This window comes from Anoplophora glabripennis, unplaced genomic scaffold (genome assembly GCF_000390285.2).
Source record: "Anoplophora glabripennis isolate ALB-LARVAE unplaced genomic scaffold, Agla_2.0 scaffold100, whole genome shotgun sequence".
Classification (NCBI taxonomy): domain Eukaryota; kingdom Metazoa; phylum Arthropoda; class Insecta; order Coleoptera; family Cerambycidae; genus Anoplophora; species Anoplophora glabripennis.
Genome location: NW_019416223.1, coordinates 706,742 through 721,296, shown reverse-complemented (window position 1 = coordinate 721,296; position 14,555 = coordinate 706,742). Strand labels below are relative to the sequence as shown.

At 32.7% G+C, this 14,555-nt stretch overlaps 1 protein-coding gene across 5 annotated transcripts in view; it reads right to left on the bottom strand.

The window, feature by feature from the left end:
* The window catches only part of LOC108907802 (TOX high mobility group box family member 4), a 238,209-nt gene that overhangs the window by 8,230 nt on the left and 215,424 nt on the right, over positions 1-14,555 (bottom strand). For all 5 annotated transcript variants that reach the window (XM_018711607.2, XM_018711602.2, XM_018711604.2 and 2 more), the window contains one exon: positions 12,719-12,834. In XM_018711607.2, coding sequence (XP_018567123.1) covers positions 12,719-12,834 — 116 coding nt within the window. The remainder of the gene's footprint in view (positions 1-12,718; positions 12,835-14,555) is intronic.

Here is a 14,555-nt window from a genome sequence, read left to right as displayed (position 1 = left end):
CTCGCTAGCGATATTTGTGAGGTTATAACTGCTATAAGCAATTATATTTCGTTCGGGCTGTATGTGTGTTTCGCGCTATTATTTGAGAATTTGTGAGTGAAATCATATGTCTTGTGCTCCATAACAAAAGTGTTTTTAGTGTTTTATTTGTGTGCTGTGTGTGTGTTTCAGGCTGTTGTTTGTGAATCGTGAATGCTATTGTATTTTCTGTGCTAGTGAAGTGAAGTTTTTTGTATTATTATTGCTCTGTTGTCGTTATATGGAGAAATGGAGGCGGTGCCTGGATGTTCGCAAGCCGGATGTACTGTACTCATCCCATGAAACTGAAGACTGGTTTGGTGGAAATGTGTTCTAGATGTGTTTTCAAAATTTTAAGAGAAGAAAAATGAAGGAGACGTTAAGAAACCTAAAAAAGGGGGTGGAAAGAAATTAATATTAAATGAAGATGAGAAAAATGCAATTCGGCGTACAGTATATAAATCATAGAATTTATATTTTGTTTATAATTTGTTAATATTTCTTGTTTGATAGAAAAATAACTTATTTTGTTGAGATTGATAGAGAATTGTTGTTAGTGTTTTCATTTGATAGAATCATATCGTAGGATTTATATTTTGTTTTCATTCTGTAAATATTTATAGTATATCTGTTATACAAGGTTTTTGCTTTGAAACTTCGTTCTCCTTATAAAAAAAAGAATCGTAATGGGGTGCGATGAAGGGATCAATTCACGTCTGGTACCCTGTTCCTACAAAAATCCCTTTATTCTCATAAACTATTTGTTTTAAAAGTAATTTATTATAAATCCAATTCGTTATTTAAATTCCACATATGTATTACATTTCACCTCTGTACGCGCCACTGTTTATTGTTCCCTGCTTTACGATCAAGCTCGCCAGGTTAGTATTTGACGTATAACCGACCACTTCGTACACTCGATGCACCTGGCCGACTACAGCTAGTACCAGAACACAGTGCGTATGCAGCGGTATTTCAGATTTTTCATTCAATTTCATTTTAAATTTGAAATCCTCCTAAAAATGATGACACGATTTTCCTTTGATAAAAGGCCGACAATTTTTTGCTCTACTTTGCATCGAATATGTTCCTACTACAGTCATATTTTTTTTTGAGGATTTTCTTCATATTAATAAACTTATATTAATTTTTTTATGAATATTTGTTCGTCAATTCCAAATCAGATAAACCTCCTTAACACTATTTTTATTGTTTCAGACAAAAACCACAAAATGAAACAATGAAATTCGAGGTTAGGTTAGTTGTGGTTGGACAGAAATTTTAATTAAATAATGGAGATAGACGTATATCATATCCATAATCAATTACTTGGTTAATCTTGATATGTAATTTCTCCTACGAAGTTTACTCCGGTAAATTTTAAGCTACAAATTTTCTCCCTTAAATAGCTTCATAAAAGTTTTAAATAACTGAATTAACGGACTAGATTGATCACATCAGATTGGAGCAATTAAGACATATTATCAGATACGATCATATCAGATCAGACCAAATCATAGTACGAAGTACGGAGTGCTCGTCAGCTGGCTCAGTTTCGTTCTATCGGCAGACGACGTCAGTAACGAGATGCAGACTTTCGTTTTGACACACGTAGCAGCTGTATAATATTATATACATATATGTAAATAGATAATTAAAGTCGATCTCCATACGTAAGACTCAAAAGGTATAATTTCCACATTCATGTACGCCATGATCTCGTCAGTCTTTCTCTCAAGTGACGTCACCACATGCGCGTAGGCACACCATATTCACATTCACACCACGGTTGGGATATTTCGTTCTATGTATCGCATCTCCTGACATTCATAGCTTTGGCTTTCATAATAATAAAAGTGATAGTAAATAATAATTTAACATTACCTATAACATTATTTACAGCTGAACTTAAACATTTAACAAAGATACACAGGAGTGTATTACATATATCATTAATTTAGCTTTTCATTATATTCCTCCTTTCCGAGGAACTTTCTCACTGTATACGTCGTTAGGTCCGACTCGAGGGTAAATAAATAAGAAATAAATAATACATAGTAAGTATGTGAGGGAAATTGCAACAATAAATCGGGCGTTACAACTTTGCGCACATCGAATGTTAACTTTATGGTCCATATAACATCTTCCCCTCCGTGATGCAACCGGGAAAATGGCATTCTCAACATTTTAATGCGATTTAATAGCGTCGGAAAAATCAATAAGCGACGTGGCTACCGGGTGGAAAAACTGGAAAACCAACATTTGTGTTACGCATTCCATTTACAAAATAGATATTTGTTTCTGTAGACATTTTCAGAACTTATCTGTTTTGATACTTATCACTTATTCATTTTGCTAAAGAGAAAGAAAGCATCTACGGGGTGAACAAAAAAAATAAACAGATTTTGAACAAGTTACTTTAACGCAACTTTGTATCCTTAAAAAGTTACGGGCCATCAAATATATAATTTTTTTAATATAATTTCACTGAAACGGAATTTGGTTTTGAGGGAGCAGAAAATGAACAGACATTATTTATTTATTTTGTCTATAACATTGACCTAAGAATATTTGAAACAGTTTTTTTCTTTATTAGTAGAAATTTTAATGAAACGCAGGTGTTTTATGAAACGTCACTTTATTTTCTGTAATGGGTAATAATAGAGATTCCAAGCTAGGTAAAGGTTTAATGAGTGGGCCTAATTGGCTAAAGAGAAGGGAGCATAGATTTTATACTATTAAATCATTAATGAATAGGAGAAATAGTCGTGGCCTGAATTCGATCCCTGAGGAACCCAGTGTAGGTTTTAGATGTGAAACCGCTAAATGTGACATATTGCATTCTATTTTGATGGTATGAACGAAAATACGTTAGTAATTCGTGACCACACCAAATATATTAAGTTTCTGTAGTCAAACTGAATGATATACTTGTGGAAAGCCTAATAGCTGTTTTACAGTGACAATTTATTGATGAATAAATTGACGAAGTTCTTCATGAATTAATTCACGAATTTATTGGTAAACAGTGTGGTTTTACACTGCTACAGACTTTGTCAAGTTTTTTGACGCATTAATCAGTTCTACCAACGAATCAAAGAAGCAAATAAATTTCAAAAATGTCACCTTTCCACTCATAATTGTAGTGATATAACAGCGGTACCGTTCTGACACATATTATATAAATATTAGTGTTTGTAAGTAACAAATCAGTAAAAACAATGCAAAACTAGAACGACGCCACACAATTATTTACATATTCCAATAACATAACCTCATTACTGATCTGAGGCTGGAAATCTGTTGGGTTGGTACATCCGAACTTCACGAAGAAATTGACGAAAATTAGAACATGTTCTAATTCTTCAAGAACTTGATGGATAAATTCATGAAGTTATTTGACAGCTGATTTGGTGCATTACACTTGTCCAATTTCTTGATGAAGCGACTTCATGAATTAATTGATCAATAAATTGTAGCTTTGAAACCTGTAAAATTCTAAGACAGAAAAATTGTACTAAAATTACTTGATTTAAGTTGGTTTATTTGTATTCAAGGAGTCTACCCTTGAAGTATAAACCCACTCGTTTCCGGACCCGTAAATAACTATTGCAAATTGAGTAAACATATATGTTTATAAAAATCTAATACTCGTTCAAATGAAATGACCTTGAACCTTGACTCAACCACACTTTGCACTAGCCTACTATCATTTTATATGAGAGATACACTTTGGAGAAGAACTAAATGCGTTTATGCCAGCCTCCCTTGTAAATGTCTTATATAATCTAGAAGAGAAATGGAATTTTCCTCCCTATCGCGATATCAGAAGCTGAGCCCATTTTTCTCGGCTCTTCCAGTAGATGTTTCGTCGATACTTAGGTTTAAAATAGGATCCAGCCATTTAGAGCCATGCATCATTCGCAGTTGAAGTTTTAAGTTTCGTCTGGAGAAAAGTTATTGGTCGAAAATACAAATCGATTTAAAGTGAAACAACGCCTGGGGGGAGGGAAGGGGCGGACTCTGCCGCTCTACTGGCCCGGAAGTTATTCAAAAATTTCTATTAGACACACTTCAGGAGCAGATGGAGAGGTAGAAATGTTCATTTTCCGTTGGAGTGCCATTTAATAAAATGTTATTTTTGTACGCCTTTCAGGGAACGCATCTTTCAGGAATAGTTTAATGATTCAATTTTTTTACCCTTCAAAGCCCCTGCTGAGGCTCCAATAGACAAATGCAATGGATATACGCTTCAAGAAAGGTCATTTCTCAAGGATTTATTATTAAAAAAAAACCTGTCTTGTTATGTTAAACTAAATGGCGCAAAAGCAATTATCGCGGACATTTGGTCTGCAGCCGCAGCATTTTGTCGACATTCGCCGTATATCAACTGCTTATCCAGCAACTCCTGATTATTGTAATTTATGCCGTTGTGATAGAATTAACATTCAATTAATAATAATCGACTCTGTTTATCAAAACAATTAGACATTTAAGTTTTGGAAAAATTTAATTTGTACTGCAAGTTCCAAAAAGTTCCCTGTTTTCCAATGAATCTTATCATTGAAAAAGTTGTCTTATTTTCAAGATAATATTTCTGAATATTTCGAAAGTTTGGTAAAATGTTATAACAGTTTTTTAAAAACACCAGGCTGAGAAAGAATACTTCTGATGATTGTTGTATACCGTTAACTTCTTGTTAACGTATTCAGATTGTTTAAGGTGTGTCAAATTTGCCTTCAAATTTGTTTAATTTTCGTGCATTCATACACATTGTTTATTTATTTAAAAGCTGTATTACGAAAGAAAATTTTAAAAAATATTATAGTTCAAGGTAATCTCCATTGTTATTGCCACTGTTAATACTACTTTATAATGGAAAATGTGAAATAAAACCAGGTTGGAATGCGTGTTGTTTTGTATCTGTAAGATTAGTCTGACTTTTTACCTATCTTAAATGCATTTCAAAAAAGGTAAATTTAATTTCATTTTTTCCCCTTCTTTTGGCCTGCAAAAAGAAACACTATTCTATTAATTACGGTTCCTGAAATAAAAGTGACTAATCTCAAAACCCTTCTGAAATACATACAAGGTGATTCTAATATTTTTTACGAGTAATTTTTATACGACGGTAAAATGAACACCAAAAATTACAACAGATTTGTTCAAGATTTTATAATGGGATCACACAAAGAAGTTGCAGCAACATTTTAGAAAGAGCGATTTTTACTTTTTTTAAAATAAATTTCAAACACAATTTTTTTTTTCATGGGAACTGAACATTAAATTTTGCAATACTTTCTACAAATCAGCTTTTCAATATCAGTAATAGTTTCTGTAAATGAAAATCCCTGTAGTGAAAATTAAATTTGCTTCACTGCTGAAAAGTTGACACCAAGATGGAAATTTTTTATACGATAAAAATAATTATTTTTACTTGTCTGAATACCAAGTAAATATCAGCAAACTAAATAATATACTGTCAAATTTTTTATTTAGAAGAAAATAGTGTTATTTTAATCGACCAAAGTTAAAGAGAATAGGTAAGTACATTAAAAAAACAATGATTTATTTGTCGTCATTTATTTTGACTACATTGGAATTTCTATATCGAAATAGTCAACCAGAGGAACTCGAGAAATTTTATTTTCTTTGATTTTTTCAACTTGGTGAAAATATAACTCCCATAACAAAGCTGTAATAATTTGTCCAAACAAATAACATTTGCGAATTTAACTAAAAATACCTCATATCTTTCAAAACAATATATATTTTTTTCAATTTAAGCTGTATAAAATAAAATTATATCCTTAAGAATTTCCTTGTGAATTTAGATTACTTTTTTGACTTTTCCTTTTCTGAATTTTTGTGTTACATGAGATATTAATAGTGCATCAGTTTTCCGAAAATGTCGGAGTGACTTTAGATAAAAATGTCCTTGTTTTTCTCAAATTGACATTTTGGATACACCTTTTAGAATCACCCTGTATGGAAAAGGTGTAACATTTTTAGTTTCCATCCACACAAGTACATACGCAACCAATTTCAATTATCAAATAAAAAATAATAAAGAAAGAAAACTAAATTAAAGAAAACTAAAAAAATCAACCATATTATTTTTTTCTCCTTTTGACCTCAAGTAAGTCTTAAAAAAATTATATGTTGTGACGTCATTAAGTGAAAATATCAAATTCCAGCACCAAATGTAGTAACTTTTAGAATAATCATTATTATATAGCATTTTTATGAGCAACTTTACCGAACAAAAGTTTAAATAACAATTTGGTGTTTTTTTTTAATCATATTAACATTAAAATCATATTTTGCATATTTTATTAAAATATATAGAAAATTCAATCTTTTATTTCAAGGTTGGTACTGTCCTAAAAAGGCGAATGACTGGACTTGTTTCAATATTTAGGGACAATTTTATTAAAGAGAACGTAACGAAGACACGGAATTCAAACTAAAATATGAAAAAAATTACCGATTTAATTTTAGCATTCTCTTCACCAAAAATATTTTAAAATTATGTATACATTTTCAAGAAATAATATATAAATTTCCTCATTGTGTATATGAAACAGTTACCTATATAACCAGAATTATGCGAATTGTGATTTTTCCATTTTGAGAATTGGTGTATCCTAAAGACGAATGCATCACAGGACAGCCGAGTCCGTCTCTGGAGGGGTGGTTCGGCGGGAGAGAATTCCATTTGCGGGGCCGATACATATATATAAGAAAACAAGTTTGCTTAAAACTGGAAAGCCAGGCAGATTTATATTTCCAATAAAACTTTGCTAGAAATCCACTGAATTATTTATGTCACTTTGGAGGAAACTATTATAAAATTCCTGTTACATTTTATTCAATTTTAACGTTTCTAGGAGCAGTTTGCATAAGGCACCACGGACGTTTCCTCCTTAAATATTATAATTCCTGCAATGTAATTAACGACCTTTCAGAACGACATACCGCTGAATATAAATACGACAAAACTTTCACGTAACTCTCAGGGAAAGACAGGAAATAAACAAAATTGTTCCGTACCAAATAAACTACAATTTCGTTACAGTTTTAGTATTGTTACATATTAAATAGGTTTCTCCATAGTTAGTTTTCCAATACTGTAAATAAATGTCATAATTTTTGTGTAATCAATCAAAAATCTATAAGCTATAAAAATGCATCTCTGTTACTTGTCAATCAAAGTTTGGTTTCCAAAATCTGGTGTGCTCGTCAGCCTACTCATTTTCATTCGTCCGCGCATGACGTCACCTGAGACCAGCCAAACGTCAAAAAACCATGTTTAACAAGTCAGTTTAAGTATGTAGAATCCAAATGTAAATGTAGCCTCAAATATTGTGTCAAGTTTGACAGAAAGTTGTGAGTGTATGCCATGATTTCATCAGCCTTTCTCTCAAGTGACGTCACCACATACGTGTAGGCACACCATTTCGCACTACGTATATTATGCATTTTTCAAAAGGTATTGGATATGTTCACACTTCAATATTTTGAATTGAGATTTTAAAGTGACAAGAATAATATACGAGAATTAACATAAATTTTGTGTGCATGACGTCACCTGAGACCAGCTCAAACGTCAAAAAAACATGTTTAAGCAGTTAGTTTACGTATGTAGAAAATGTACAGGTAACCATAAATATTGTGTCAAGTTTGAAGAAACGTCATCAGTTTTGCATAATAAAATTAATGATATGAATATGTTTAGGCTACAACAGCTGTGGATTATTAGAGAAATGACAGAAAGTTGCTTTTTCATGCCAGTATATGCAATGGTTTCGTTAACTTTTCTCTCTAGTGACGTCACCACATGCGTGTAGGCACACTATTTCGCACTAGGTGTACTATGTATTTTCAAAAGTCTGTTGGAAATGTTCGACCTTCAAAATTTCTTTTGAATTAGAGATTTTGAGATATATTTTTAGAGGCATGAATTATATACGATAATTAACTCAATGTTTCAAACACTTGTTCGTGTACTAAGCAGGTACTAGGTAGGTACTCTCAAACAATTTTGCGTCAGCTTGGAGTATATTCACTTTCCTGCAGCGTATATTGATATGTTTGTATTGCAAAGTTTGATTTGACATATTTAAATATATTGCTAGTAGATTAGTAGTTAATTTAGATAGGGTTAGGCTAGGTTAATAGAAAAATAATTATTTATGCAATCAGAGAAATCTAACAGAATGAAAATAAGGCGATTTCTTGTTTTCCTTTTAGCCCCCACCCCCCTTCAGTTACGAACAACGTTCAGGTTTCAGGTGCAGCGTTGTACAATTTGATGTGCAATAAAAATACACGAATTAATTAGAAGACCTTTGCCTTTGTGCACACAACTCTCATTACATTGCAGCCTTCCAAATGTGACTGATTGGAAATGTTTAAGGAATTAGCAGTGCAACGCTAAATGTTATGAAAATATATGTTTGTAAGTAGCAACCGCTGGGCGCATGCGTGGTTCGATCGGTGTCGTTGTGCGGGTTGGATCTTTCTGCGTCGAACAGAAGTGATCACGGAATCCCACACTTACTAGGGTAGCAATGAGGAGGAAAATGGTGCATTTTTACATTTCTACGGGCATATTGGTAAATACATATTGTATTTGCATAAATAAATAATACATACATAATTCATTTATATACGAGTGATGAGATGTTTTGTTTGGTTCATGATAACTACGTTCATTTCGAATGAATCAGAAGAATGCATGGTTTAACAATTTTGATTATTTTAATTTTCAAGCACCATTTTGCAGGTTGAACGATTTTAATTATCGAAACACACTGTATACGTTTGCCAAAAAATATTACCTCACAATTTCTTTTTATTTAATAAGTTCTCTTAAATGGGGTAATTATACACATCACTAACAATATTTTCTGACCTTTATATAATTGCAGGTGAACCTTGCCCGACAGCAAAACTGCGAAAAGTTAATAAAAACCCGATAAACAGCGTTATTATCTCGAAATTCCTGAAGTATTTTACAATATATTGATTACAAAATCTAAATTATCATACTGACATGCTGTAAGCTGAGGGCATCAGGTTTGTGTCTGGATAAGACATTACGCTCGACTGGCTCTGTCTTTCTAGCTGTCAAGAATGATTTATCAGACATGAGAAACAGATTGTGCTGTAAATAAGTTTGTAAAATATGAACTGCGTCAGTTATGAGCATTTTTTCCATTTAGTCCGGAATGGTTTTCATTTTCATAGACTTGAGGGGAGCTATTATTCGGCGTCAAGCTTCGTTTCGTGAGAATCCATCGTTTTTCTGATGCGCACTGAAAGTATTTTAATTGATAAAACGCTTTTGCTTAAAGTAGATTTCTTGATATAGGGTAATTTTTTAAGTTTGACATTCGATGATAACAGTAATACCTTTGTCACATGCTTTGTTTTTAAATTATAACTTAACGATCGCCACGATGTACAGGGTGTCCTATTTAAGGATTGTTGTCACATGCAATTTTTTATTTATTGGCTGATTTTAACGATAGATCAAAACGATGGGATCATTTTGGTATGTAAAAATAGAGTAATGTTAATACAGTTTTCTTTAGTACTTCTTATAAGGACCTGAAATATCAATCAGTTTTTGTATCGTCGATATAAAGCGGTTTCAAATAATTAAGAACAAGTCTTTAAGTAAGACATAATCTATAAAGCATATATGTCTATGGTATATTTCACTCAAAACATGTTCGTCTTATTTACCAGAAATTCAATGCTAGTCAGGGCATATGGTCAGTAGCTAGTTATCAGTTAAAAAGTTTTTAGGTATCTAAAACACATACAAAGTGTTAAAAAAAGTAAAAACTTTAAACGTAAAAAGTATTCCAAAAAAATAGAAAAAAGGGTGTCAATCCTTTCGTAAAAAAAATCTGTTTTGTTTATATCTTTCAAATATATAGACCAAATCAATAATAAATATGGTCAATCCGATGAAGATTCATTTGAACTTTTCTACTCTTTGCATTTAATTTTTTACATATTTTTTAAATGTAACTTAATATCTTATAATTTTTTGTGTTGACTTACAAATTTTCTTCAGTTGTAACTCTGACTTAGTCACTCTGCTGTATCACTGCTCAAATGACATTGACGCATTTTAGAAAAACAGCAGTTTTGTTAGAAACATAAAAAATTTGTGCATGTTTTTGTTTTTTTAAAATATATTATCTATAAACCTGTTCTGAATTAGTACATTCTATATTAGTACACAAATATTTATATATCTGTGTTTATTGAAGTATTTTTTTTTTATTAAAAAATCGTTATTACCTACTATTTTTCTAATTAAAAAAATAGTCGCAGTTGGCCATAGTTCGGAATTACAAGTATAATACAAAATGGAACATGAAACCACGATATTTATCCAACAAAAAAGTCGTTAAAATCAATTAATAAAAAAGTTACCGGAGTCTGACCCAGTCCTTTAACAAAACACCCTGTATATTGAACTCTACCATTTTAATTTTAAATTTATGTTTTCTTTAATTAGTATTTCAGTCTGAAGAGAATTGTGCTTATTTTTCATTTTAAGATCTATTGTGAGGTTATGTATTTAATTATAGATATCTATGTCTAAAGCCGTCATAAATGATTGCAAGCCACCTGTCCAGTCATTTTGTTTGAATCATTAAATTTACTTCCTTCGACTACATATCGGTAAATTTAAAAATTAGTAAAACAATACGATCAAGATTACATTACAATAGAACATTCTGTTTCACCGGCTGGTGATTGATGTAAGAGATTTTATCCAACCTAACAGCGATGGCGTTATCTCGAGCGTAGTGTAACGGTTTGTCATTGTTCACTGTAAACGAATAATTAAAATTGGTGACGTTAAGATATAGGGATTTTTGACAGTATCATGCAATGTTGGTTGCCTACGTTGGGCAGTTACATGTACTGTAATGGTTTACAGACTCTGTATATACAGGGTGTCGCGCTTAAATGTGATACAAACCTGTAACTTCTTTATTTTTTGGCCGATTTCAAAATTTTTAATTTTGGAATGTGGGGCAAAAAAATCTATCTAACTGTGATACTGCTGTTTTTTATTAATGCCCTACAGGCCCAACTAGTGCTCGGCTGAAGATGTATCAAATTTGAAGAAACTTGGTGATAAGATATTTTAAGGGATACTGAATTAGAAAACGTAATGTTTTTTGGGAAAAAATCGCTAATACCAGTTAGATAGTTTTTTTACTCTACATTCTAAAAAAAATTTGAAATCGGTCAAAAAAAAGAAGCTAGAGGCTTGTATCACATTTAAGGGCGACACCCTGTATATTTAATTTATATTACGCAACATATTGAATGTTATTATTTGTTCGAAAGTGCAACAAACAGTTAGGTTAAGTAATCTAATAAGTAGTTGCTTGGTAATCACATTGAATATTAAGAAACATATAATTTTTAATATTATGGTTAATAATTTTTTTAATACGCCTGCTAGAGTTTCAACGTATATGAATCTAAAATGTTTTCCTTTGAGCAATTAAAAATTAACCAGTCATGAGAGTGTGTTTTATAATCCAGGAGTAATTTTTGGCAATGTTACGAAAAAAAAATCAACAAGAGTGAATATTTTTTCGTTAAAAGCTATTTACATTCAGTTTTTGTAACTCGGTTACAGATTCCAAATAAAATCCGTAAAATCTGAGCGCTTTACCGCTACCGTCATTATACCGGAAAAGTCAACAATGAAAAAACAATAAGACGGAATTTAATCTGGTGGACCATAAAAACGGGCAGTAAACCGTAAACTTTTCCCCAAACTCGATATTCCGTAATGCAACCTCGTATTTATCTTTATTTATGCGGCTCGTAAAACGCGAAATAAAATGTTTATTCGAAAATAGGTAGAAACAACGCTACCTTTTATTAGATAATATGTTACAGTTTTTCTATGGGACGTCAGTGAGCTATTTACATACAATGTGCATTACGACAAGTAAGTGGAAAAGGAGAATACAATAATTTTTTTCCATCGCAAACTCTAGTGCTATTCAGATATTATATTTCTATGAGAGACCGAAATATTAATAAATAAAACCGAAAGAATCCTGTTGGCTATTTCAATTTTGTTACTTAAACTGTCAGCAACATAACTTACTGCAATTGTAGCTGATTTCCACCCACCATGTCTCTTGATTACTAATGCATCAACTCCTGTATTAGCCAGTAACGTTGCCGATGTTCTTCGGAACGAATGGCCTGTATATGTTTCAGGATGTTCTAGTTTCAAAAACTGTGCATTCTTATTATAAATCATAAGAAAGGTATTATTGCCGACTGGTCGCGGTCACATTAGCTTGTTCAGCGGCGGGGTATGAAAATTATTAAAAATCGGTTAAAAAGAATCAGTTCACGACGGAATTTGAAAATTTATGATGCATGTCTCTCTGTATACAAGGTGGTAACGTGAAAATACCCTCTTCCACCCTATTTTTAATATTTGCAGCTATATTAATGAAAGCAGTATATAATTCACCATCGCCAACAATTCCAATATGATTAACGAATAAAATATGAAACAGATCCAGAAAAAACCGTTCAATTATTTGGAGGTAAACCGAGGCTCCGGACTCAAACACAATAAATAAAAATTAAATACAGAACAACCGAAAAACACAATAAAACAGTTACTCACTTTTGCGGTTCATTAGGGTCCCTCTTCTTTTTCTTCTTTTGTACTTTCGGTTTCTTTTGTGTCTTCGTTAATGCCTGATCGGCCGGTTCGGGGGACGGCCGCTTCATCGCCGTTATCTGTAAACAAAAAGACATGGATCCCCTTAAAGTGACACGAGAAACACTTTAATTTGGAATTATTTACAAAATCGGGCGCGGTTCTTCTTTTCTGTTTGCCCGGCCTCCTTCTTTATTTTGTTTAGGAAACAAACGGCCGTCCACTGTGCGCTGACAAGGCCGCCTATTTCTTGCAATTAGCAGACTAAAAATAATTATCTTGGGCGCGGTTGAATTTATGACGATGCACAATTGAAACAAGTGAATCCCCTACGCCAATTGGCTGCTATGATGTGATATTTATAATACCGGTATTGAGTTCTCTTAATCAATTCCAAATAAAAAAAAAACAAATGGGAATAAGGAATACAAATTGAAACGTATAGGACACGATACTGTACAGGGTGTCCGGAAAATGAGGTGTTTGGATGTGTTAAAGTAATAGCTCAATATATTATCAAAATCAACTAGAAACGTAGCAAAGATATGCCTAATTTCATTGTATTCTTTCATATTTCATAAAAGTTAAATAAAAGTTCAATAAAAACTAAGCGTAAAGTACACTTATAGATTTAAGAATTGGCATCAGGTCATAAAACTAGCAGGGAATCTGCACTGAACTGTATTTCATGAATTCTACTTAGGAAATTATATCAAATGTATCGCGTCTACAATGAAAAGGCTAAGTTTAATTGAATTCAGAAATAATAAAACGTTTACGATAACGATAACTGATAAATGCAAGGTATACAGGGTGGCCAAATGAAAACGAAACAGAGCCATTTTCAGAAACTGCGTCAAGATTGTAGAAAAACGCTAAGACACGTCAATTTTAGATTAAAGGGGGACATTTTTTGCGGGTATTTTTGACTCCGCAACTTTCACCCCCAAGCATTAAAGAATTAAAATTTTATTCGAAACGTTCGAGCACATTCCGAAGCATTTCCGGAGTGATTCGACAGCATTCGTCAACGATTCTTTGACGTAAATCTTCCAGCGACGCTGGCTGTGTTCTATAGATTTTACTTTTTAGATATCCCCACAAAAAGAAATCAAGGGGCGATAAATCCGGTGATCGTGGAGGCCACTCAATGCTGCCTCTTATCCCAATCCAAATCCGTAGGAAACGTTGGTCCAAATACTGACAGACAATTAACGCATAATGCGGAGGAGCACCGTCCTGTTGAAAAATCAAATGATCTTCATCATACTCTGGAACAGTTTCAATAATATCAGTCAAGGCAGGGTCAATAGCGTCTTCCAGTAAATGCAAATACATTTGGCCAGTCATTTGTACCAGGTAGAAAAAAAGGACCCACCAGCCGGTCACCGAAAATTTCAGCCCATACATTTAATTTTTCCGGTTGCTGTGTATGCACCTCGTGAAAAACTCTTGGGTTTAAATGGAACCAATAGCGGCAATTGTGACGATTTACCGTCCCGTTCAAGAAAAAACTGCACTCATCAAAAAACAGATGTTAAAAAGGAACTGTGGATCGTTCCCTGCTGGCTCACTCATTATTTCGCAAATTGCAAACGGCTGTCATAATCATCCTCATGAAGTTTCTGGACTAAATGTATTTGGTATGGATGGAATTTATTCTTCTTCAAAATGGTTTGTATGCTAGTTCGATTGATCCCAGACACAGATGCCAGCTGCCTCGTAGTTAATGTAGCATCAAGATGAACTTGACCCAAAATTGCAACTTCACTAGCTTCATTAACTGTAGATTTCTCGTTTT